Genomic DNA, 10,425 nt, shown 5'->3' with positions numbered 1-10,425 from the left:
CGCCATGCTGCCTTCATCGCCGCGCCACAGCTTCTCTGACTCACTAATGGAAGAGAACATCGAAATCGTTAAGGCCCTAATCGCCATGCAGCATTTCCTCATCTCCCAAACCACCAGCGTCGAAAAGCTCATTCGAGCTCAAAATCTCATGCAATCCGTCATGAAATGTCTTGAGAAAGAGTTTTACCAGATTTTGTCCGCCAATCGGGAATATTTAGACGTCGAAACAGTCTCCAACCAGTCCTCCAAAGCCTCGACTAGGACTAGCGTATCAGATCAAGATTCCGAGTCGAAGGACGAGTCGGTGGACCACATCTCTTGGGTCGCGATGTTTGATTTGAAATCCATTGTCGATTGCATGATCGCATCCGAATACAGCAAAGAGTGCGTGAGAATTTACAACATCATCAGAAAATCGATCTTCAACGAAAGCCTTTACCTCCTTGACATCGAGAAGATGACACTCTCACAGGTTCAGAAGATGGACTGGAACATTCTAGAGACAAAGATCAAGAACTGGTTAACCCAGTTGGGATTAAGAACTTGAAGAAGAAGAAGAAGAAGAAGAAGAAGAAGGTTTGGGGAGAGAGATTGTGGGAGATAGAGAGGTAGCTGAGACTGAGAGAGTGAATTTTGGAACCTTGGACTCAGGTAGAAACTAGGGTTGAAACCAACAGTTGAGATTAGATGATAGGTTATCATTAAATCTTGGCTGTTCATTATAATTAGAAACGAGTCGGTTCAGGTACTCGTTTTTCTAAGTATCTGGACTTGGCACGCCCCGTAAATGAAAAGGGCATGGCCCGCCCTACCTGATTGTTCCCTAGAACCAACCCGCACCCGTCCCAAATCGTGATTACCCGCCCCGACCCACAGTTCCTATACCCGTTTGCCCACCCCTAGTCTCGAGCAATGGAATGGAACGAAGCAAGGGATTAAGACTACAGGGTTAGTTAATTCTTTTCACATGTAGAAAATAACAAAAAAATTAGCGATTTTAAAAATAGTATCAAAAGTCGATAGGTAGTTTTAAATAACAAAGTTCAACATAAGTTTTTTTTTTTTTTTTCAACAAACAATATTATATATACGAAGGAGAATGAGTGTGCTTAGCCTCACAATGGGTTAACAATAATGTGGTTCAAATTCACCTTAAATGATAGTCAAACCTAAGACCTTTCACTTACAAGTAAAGAGGAATACCACACCGTAGTACTAAGTGGCTATTTAAAACTTATGTTGAACTGCCACTCATTACTACAGTATGGTGGTATTCCTATTCACTTGGAAGTGAGAGGTCTTAGGTTCGAATCTCGTAGACGGCGAATTCGATACCAAATTAGGTTGCCCATTGTGTGGCTTAGCAGAACTCCTTACCCCTTAGTGTAAAAATATCTCGATGTACTAAAAAAAACTTATGTTGAACTACTACTACTTAGTATCATGGCTTAATGGTAATTCTCTTCACTTACAAGTGAGAGGTCTTAGGTTCGATTCTCGCCAAAGGCAAATTTAAACTACATTATTCATAACTCATTATGAGACTAAGCTCACCATTTCCCCTTAGTATAAAATATCGTTTGTAGAGCAAAAAATAATCCCAAAATTCCTGAAGGCGACATGTGGACTTTTAGCTAAAAAGACAAAATTGCCCTTATTAAATGAGCAGTCATCCCACACATAGCTCAACATCTTAGGACATACAGGCTGCAGACTACGACTACTCAGAGCTCCACTGCCCATGGAAAAGTCAAAGTATTTAATAATAGGATTATCCCTAAATCATATTATTAATACTCCCAATTGAAGACAAACCCCATCAAGTAAGTAATCTTAATTATATTTAATTAGGATAATTACCTTTATTTCCAAGATATTATTTACACAATATCTTGAGAATATTCTCACCAATCTAACCCTAATGTTGGCTGCTCTCCCTATAAACACCTCATTTCTCCACACAAAAATTGGACGTCTTTTCTACATACAGAAAAACCCTAAACACTTCCCTTTTTTCTACATACAGAAAAACCATGATGTCCCCCCACTCATCGTAGGCCCATGAGGCTTTTGGTCTTTGACCAAAGGTGTTGACTCTTTTGCAAGTACATTTTCGTCAAGACTGAAGACTGCCGAAATTTGCATCGACAAATTGAGGCTTTCATTGAGAGTTTGATTTAAGCACTAGAAAAAAACTTGTATTCAACGTTTCTACTTTTCTTTGTTCATTCGTAGATTTCCCCACACGTACCTTGCTATAGAATTTTCTTACCCTGGGGAAGAGATACGATGACGGGAAATTCAATAACCACTATAAACGGAACCTTCTACATTTAAGGATACGGACTAGACGATGAGGATCACGACATGGCTCCACGTCATCACTCCTTGAGGCTTACCACGGCAAGAGTCGCACCACTACCATCTAGGACACCCATCATGGCTATGTCAGCAGCAATGTATGAAGTTTCCCTGCCCACGGTGAAGAAGCTACAGAGCAGCAAACCCACAGTGCAACAGCACCAGCCTAGCAGGCTGTGGCCCAACCAGCAATCGCAGTCCAAAGCAATACCGATGCAGCAGCAGTCTTAAGTCTAGCAAAGGCTTAACACCCATGTACCCAGCAGGCAGCCCCGCGCCTATGTACACTACAGATTTGATCAATCCCAGCTAGAATCTAGCACCCGAACTCCACTACACTTCCATCACTCAAGAAGACGCATACCATCTAAGCTTTTCCACTCCAAATGATGAACAACACTTGTCCTAACAGGTTCTGAAGTTGACAAGCACCCTCTCGCATCAAATGACCTTGGTGAATCAACTCTTACAGCGCACTGAAATGCAGCATGCCCTAAACGAAGTGTCCTGAAACAAGATAAGGGCAGACGACGTCTCAGCAAGTAACCCATCAACCAACCACGAACAGAGCGATCTGGCAACGTACAATACTGCCTAGGCCCTCCGGATAATGTAGACTCTCGTCTTAGAGCACAGAGGTGCATGCACTCTCGGTTAGGCCCACAGGTAAACGTACATTCACGGTTGAGGCTATTTCGATAACCAACATGGACAACCTTCCAGGCGAATTGTTCATTCCCGACTAAGCTCACAATAAGCATCATCCACCTTATATCGGAGTAGGCAACATGACTGATGGAAGAAACAATCACTCAATATTGCTCTTAAGTTCAACTGGCAGTCTGCGCTTAGTACAAGCATGAACAACTTGCTCGCCTGCCAAGAATGAACCACATGCACCGCAACTACAACATAGACGAGCCGGAATGCCTGCTACCCCAGCAGAGGCAAATTCAGAATGAAGTAAAGAGGCTCCTAACTGAGCGACTGTGCGAATTCCAACGTTTCAAAACCATTGATGAAGCGCTTCGATGAGACGTCACCACCATAAATAATTACCTTTCACGAACGAGATCGAGTAAACGGAGCTGCCACGTAAGTTTAAAATGCCACGCTTCATTTTTTTCAAGGGAGACAAAGACCTGGAGAGGCACCAAAAAGCACTACCGCAGCATCATGATCCTTTATCAGAGCAACAACGCGTTCATGTGCAAGATATTCGCCATCAACCTACAAGGTGAAACATATAATTGGTTCTACACCCTGCCACCATGGTCCATCCGGAGTTTCAATGAACTTTTTTTTGGTTTTCACTAAAGAATACTTATCCTACCACTCGATTAAAAAGAAGTCCAACCACTTGTTCAACATCAAGAAAAACCCAAAAAAGTCGTTCAGTGACTACGTGAAGAGGTTCAAGGCAGATAAAGCAAAGATAGTCGGCTGCAACGACTAGATTGCTAGCATAGCCTTCTAAAAATGACTCCCAGCAGACCACCTATGATTTGGCGAACTAATCATGGAAAAAGTTTTGACTCTGGTAGACTCATTTACTATGGTAAATAATCATGCACTTAGGGACGAAGTTTGACGAGCAAACAAGCCATCCGAGCAGCCTTGGAATGATTTAGAAGTAGCCCAAAAGAAGGTAAACAAGAAGCAGTCCAATGACAAGAGCAAGTAAGGGGCTAAGCGCAAAGACCGGTCCCCGACCACCAAGAACTACACCAAGTTCTCGATCCCGATCAACCAAATCCTCTGCAACCTTAAGAGCAAACCTCGGATTAAGCTACCCAAATAGACGAAATGAGACATTTTCAAGTTGGATCACACCAAATATTACGCATTCCACCGAGGTCCTAGTGTCGACAACTGCTATACTTGGAAGGATTATCTAGAGAAGCTAGTGAAGGATAGTAAATATGACAGATATCTGGACAAACCAGCTACGCAACCTAGGAGGAACGCAGACGCAGACGAAAAACCATCTGCCAAGACGATTCGAATGAACAACATCTTTGCAGAATCCGAGCACTTGGAGGCCACCAACAAGTCCAAGAAGACGAAGATCTAGTAGGCCATATCAATCTCACAAGTCTAGCAGCCGACGTCAACCCTGAACCCTTGTTTGCTTCATCGAGCAAGATGCTGAAAGTGTAGACTTCTCACACGACGATGCTCTGGTTGTATATGTTCAATAGGTCTACGTCATAGTTAACAGAATAATGATGGGCAATGACAGCGTAGCCAACCTACTCTAACTTTCAGTCATTCAGTAGATGGGCTTGGAAACACGATGATATGCCAAATAGACGGATTCAACGGTCACACATTGACTGCTATCGGCAAAGTAAAACTCGAAATGTAAACATTCCTAATGGTCTTAAATAGACATTCATAATAGTTAGTGACTTATGTTTGTATAACGGGATTCTAGGTCGGCACTAGCTAGTGAGACTAAGCGCGGTAACCTCTGTCGACTACCTAAGCGCGGTAACTTCTGTCGACTACCAAAAAATTTGATTCCGCATCCTAGGAAAATGAGTCGGAGAGATCAAATTAAACCAGGCCACATCCTGACGGTGCATTGTACAAGTTTTGAATAAGTGGAAAAAGAAGTTCTCTACCCGGTAGAGGTTACTGAGGTGTAAAAAAACGACTATACCTCAACCGAATAGCAATAACAGCAAGTAGGTCAAGAAGATGCCAAGCACATTTTGCTTGACCCTAAGCAGCGATCTGACCACATCAACAACTTGGTGGAGGCGTTCAACATTCTCAATGAGTACAAAACGAAGTCCAACCCCGCTAAATGCACATATGAGGCCGATGAGCAATCTTGGATATGAAGTCCCTCATTGCTTTGAAAGAAGTATCAAGGTTTGACCAGGCGAGTAGCCACACTCAATTGTTTCCCATTGCGATCCACCGTCCCGATGTAAACCTTTTTTGAGACAATCAAGAATGTGCAACAAGATAATGAGTGAGATGAAGCATTTCAGGACTTAAAGAAGTACCTGACATCACATCCTACTATCTAAGCCGGAAGCAGCGAAGAACTTATTTACATGCTTGGCAGTATCTGAAGTAGAAGTAAGCTTTACATTTATACAAGAAGAACTGAGGCCCAACTACTTGTATTCCACGGTTCAAAAGCTCTCATCGATGCAATCAAATGCCCAAAATTCAAAAGTTGACTTTGCTGCTAGTTGTTGCAACCCAAAAGCTCAAGTCATACCTTCAAACGCATGCAGTCATCCTCATGACGTACTAATCTACCCAATCCAGACGTGCAACAATAAAGGCGTAAACACTAACGGACGCAAAGTCTATTCCGACAAACGCATAAATCAGCCCGAAGGCGTGCCAAGGGCAAACAAACACTAGAAATGCGCACTAACCTAACTTACGGGAAAGTTCCTCCAACCACCAAGTGTCGGAAACAAGTCTTGTCCTCATCACCCTAGAAGATTCTACATAGGGGCAACCCAGCACTGGCAGTTAAGCACCACCTCTTGGTGCATGCAACTCAGCCTTGGAACGGCCTCATACCAACAGTTAAACACCACCTCTTACTGTGCGTCATACGGCCCCAGTCGGCCTTTGCTCCGTAACTCGACCCTAGAATGGCCCAACGTAGGCAGTTGAGCACCACCTCCTATTGCGCGCAACTCGGCCCTAGAATGACCTCACACCAGCAGTTGAGCACCATCTTCTGCTGAGCGTCACACAGCCTTAATCGACCTTTGCTCCATAACTCGGCATTTGAGTGTACCTATATCGACAATAGAGCACCACCTTATGTTACTCGTAACACGACCCCAGCTTCGCGGCTCCTTGTCGCACCTATCTTGCACCATAGCTCCCAACTGTGAGAATCATACTTCATGGCTTCCTGCCACATTGACTCAAGCTTTACAACTCACTGTTCCGTCGATAATTATGTCTGTGGTATGTAGACTTTAAGGCATCCAATAACGGAGCTAAATACGAGGCTTTACCGGCAAACATTTGAAGCAAAATACCTGTCAGTAAAAAAGCTCGTAATCTATTCCGATTCTCAATTAATCACAGCTAAGCTACTGGGGAGTATGCAGTCAAACATCCAAGGATGGCCCAGCTCCTCGAAAAGGTATGAAAGCAACTCACAATGTTTCACGCCTACACCCTTACTTAAGTTCCACGAGAAGAAAAATCTTACGTAGATGCACTAACAAGACCTAGGCTCTATCTTTGATCATCAATTCAGACGCTTTATTCCAGTCGAGCACTTGGAAAAGTCAAGCATAGAAACAGAACCAGCAGTCGAAGTATCATAAGTTAGTACAACTCTGAGATAGCAATACCCTATTATAGACTATTTGTCCAATGGGACACTCCCCGCAGACAGATTGGAGTCTAGAAAGCTCCAAACAAAGGCAGTAGGCTGCTACATGTTGAACGACATGCTTGTTCGAAGATCCTTCATTCGACCATATCTTTGTTGCCTAAAACCTCCCGACAACCTGAAGTTTCTAAGCTCAATCCATGAATGCATTTGTGAAACTACTCAAGAGGTCACTCCTTAGGGTATAAGACTTTTAACGTAGGTTACAACTGGCTAACAATACACCAAGACGCTAAGGAATTTATGAAAAAGTACGACAGCTGCTAACGCTACAAGCTGGTACCAGCAATACCTACCAGCGAACTACACCCGCAGACGAGTTCTTGGCCGTTCATGCAATGGGCAATCAACACGGTAAAACCAATGTTGCCCCCTTTTAGGGGGCAAAGACATGATGATTATGGCAACTGACTACTTCACCAAAGGGGTGAAAGCAAGTCCATGACGACCACAACTCCGACAGACACAGAGCACTTCATATAAAGGAACATTATCTGCCCGTTTGGCATCCATCAAGCTATCGTCATAGATAATGGCCTGCAATTTTTAAGCAAAGATTGGCAAAGTTCTTCAAGAAATATGACATAAAGCAATACATGTCTACGTCGAGGTATCCCTAAGGCAACGAGCAAGTTGAGGCATCCAATAAACAATCATCGACTACCTCAAGAAATCCCTGTCAGATAAGAAGGGAAAATGGCCAGACAAGTTTCCCAGTGTTCTTTGGGTGTATCGCACAACCAAACAACGAGCAACTAACGAAACTATTTTCTCATTTGTATTCGGTTCAGAAGCAATCATTCATCCCAATCTTACCATGTTGAGCATCAATACTCTATTGCCTACTCCCGAGTAGAACATAAAGAAGATGACCACACATAACCTATTAGATAATTAACGCAAGAAGGTTATCACCCGTGTCACATGCCACCAGTAGTAGTTCCTCTTTAGCTACAATAAGAGGACGAATCTTATAGTTCTAGCCCGAAACTTGATCCTAAAAAAGCTTTTATCACTGCCCGACGGTAAGGCTCCAAAACGACGGATCCCACATTTTGTCATTACCATATAGACCCTGTCCAAGCCTTTCAAAGTTCAATGACTCAAGCAGCTCGACGAACAAGACCTTGCATGCCGAGGATTATCCAGTTATTATGCAGTTTCTACCTTTCAGCAAAGTTGATACGTTTATTTGAAGATCAAAGAAGTCATTCACAAGCCTGGTTCGACTGCATGCCTATAACAACTGATCACTTCTGCACTTCAATGAAGATCGCACCTTACACGGGACTTATCGCAGGAATTGCACCCTCTGGGAACCAACCATACTCTCCCTCTAGAAGAGGGTAAACTAGCACTTCAAATATCCAGACGTTGATGGGTCAGGCTGCCCTGGTGTAACTGGGCACACAATGGCATGTGCCGACATCCATAGAATTAGCCACAATGGTCTTTTTAAGACTTAGCTTACTAAAGGATTTTGGCCTTTGGCTTGGTCTTTAGGGATCCAAGCCTCAGAGACGGAGGAGGCATGCAACGTAGTTTGTTCGTTAGATGGTTGCCCATGAAGATGAACCGTATTTGAGCATCCCTAATGTGATGAAACCAATGTTGAGGATCCTATATATGACCAAATAACGATCTTCATGTTACGGAATAGTGTTCCCGCTGCCCATAGAGGAACATCCCGATTAAGCGCCTTTGATGTGACCATACTAGCATTAGCAGCTGAGCATCTCCAGCGTGACATACATGCAATCTCTACGTGGATATGGAATCCTAGCTTTGGCTACGCATAGAGGTTCAACGCATTTAAGCATCCTTGATGTGACCAGTTAGCAGTCGCAACTGAGCACCTTGTATGTGACCAATTTGTGATCTCTGTGTATCCTTAGAACCCTAAAGTTTGCTGCCAGTTCACTGAGTAGCCTACAAATTCTGGAAGATTGCCTACGTCTTACCCCTCAAGCAATTAAGTCGCGCAAACTCATACAACCGCACATTCTTGTGAAAGATTAACAGTTAATTTGCTCATACAAAACTCTATTGCCTGCCAACATACTACACAGTTTACTAGTTTTATCCCTGCCAAGTGCACAACAGTCTTTTGGGTTTACACTAAATCCTAAAGTGTTGTGCTACTTGCTACACAACTGACGAAATTGGTTATATGAAGTGTAATGTGTTCTTTCGAACCACTGCCCAAGAAATTCCATACAACTACACATTTCTATTGTGATAAGTTAGCGAATTTCGTGTCCCAACAATCTTTATTATGTTGTTAGATTACCATCTTGTCCTCGAACTTACCTTTTTTTTTAGGTTTTGAGAAAGTTTGATGAAGTCCAGGTATGATTAATTATAAGCATTTAGGGTGCGTTTGTTGCACCAAACTATCTTGGACTAGACTAGCTTCAGGGACTAAATCGGACTCGCTTGGATTGGACTAAGCATAATAAGAATAGTGAAGTGTTTGGTGCACCAGCAGACTATGTCCCAGACTAGAAATTTTGTTTGGCTCAAAAAATTAATTTCAGCTTCCTTTTATATTTTTACTTCCCATAACACAGGAACTTCACAAATAACCATCCATTCAATCAATTGTTCAAATTGATGGTCCGAGCATATTTCTACTATATAGTCAAAAAGTTTGTTTTCCAATTGTTTGTTTCATCTTAACATGTAAACAAAGAACAAATCTAACTTTCAAAAGAATGAGTTTTGACTCTCTGTAGAGAATTAACCCTAAGAAAATGTTGCAACTAAGAACAAAGAATTTAACTTCTTTGGTTGCAAAAGATACCAAACCAGCAAGGCAGCAAGTTGTTTAGTAACACCACTAAAATTGGAATTCTTAAAAGTGAGAATCAAAATCACACAGAAAACAAAGTAATAATTTTTCAAAAAAAAATCGAATTGAAGTAGTAGAGGTAATGAGTAACATCCCCAAATCAGATGAATCACCAATCAAATTTGACTGCTTTGCACTTCGCAATTGAGAATCCTAGAAAATATACATAAGCAGCAAGGATTACATGAACCACCATCGTATTTCATTCCCTACCAAGATAAAGATTGAGTTTCCCAGATCACACTTATTTTGGAGAACCCAAATGCTCAAATTAATTAACATTTCAAAATTAATGAAGAAAAATATGTTATATAAATCATATTTGATGAACTTGATCAAACATAATAACAACTCAGACACCAAAAAATCAAACTTGTTCCTGCAAATTCATGAAATGACATAACAACAGTAATCAAACAGACAAAGCAAGATGAATTAGGAAGAATCCCCAATTTGCAAGACAAAATAATCTCCCCTCTCTTGCTACAAAACGAATCCCCAATTTGCAAGACGACGAAAATGAATAGGGTAAGTGGGGCTGTAGGCGCAAAAAGAAGACAGAGAAGAAGACGGGGAATTAAACAACTGCCCACCACTATCGAAGAAGATGATTGGGGTGGGTAGGGCTGTTTGACATGCCCAACCCTGATATTCTCCAAACACCAGGGTATGCACGTGCTAGCCGACACCCGAAGGTGACGAAGCCATATTAGGATGCATGAGAAATAATAAATATAAACAATACTTATAAATTTAAATACAATGATTATGCAATTATGGAACGTGTTCAAAGCATACAACTAATCCTAGACACTAAAAAGGAATA

At 42.0% G+C, this 10,425-nt stretch overlaps 1 protein-coding gene across 1 annotated transcript; it reads left to right on the top strand.

Moving 5' to 3' along the window:
* Positions 1–4: 4 nt before the first annotated feature.
* On the top strand, positions 5–547 carry LOC137740795 (exocyst complex component EXO70H1-like). The gene has a single exon (XM_068480595.1). It carries the CDS (start codon positions 5–7, stop codon positions 545–547), a length of 543 nt encoding a protein of 180 aa, XP_068336696.1.
* The last annotated feature ends 9,878 nt before the right edge of the window (positions 548–10,425 follow it).

The sequence above is a fragment of the Pyrus communis genome, chromosome 7 (assembly GCF_963583255.1).
Source record: "Pyrus communis chromosome 7, drPyrComm1.1, whole genome shotgun sequence".
NCBI classification, from domain to species: domain Eukaryota; kingdom Viridiplantae; phylum Streptophyta; class Magnoliopsida; order Rosales; family Rosaceae; genus Pyrus; species Pyrus communis.
The sequence above is the reverse complement of the archived record's forward strand: the minus strand, read 5'-3'. Positions and strand labels throughout refer to the sequence as shown.

Bases quoted from the DNA above. Each gene is read 5' to 3' on its own strand.
- LOC137740795 (XM_068480595.1), top strand. From the start codon at position 5: ATGCTGCCTTCATCGCCGCGCCACAGCTTCTCTGACTCACTAATGGAA.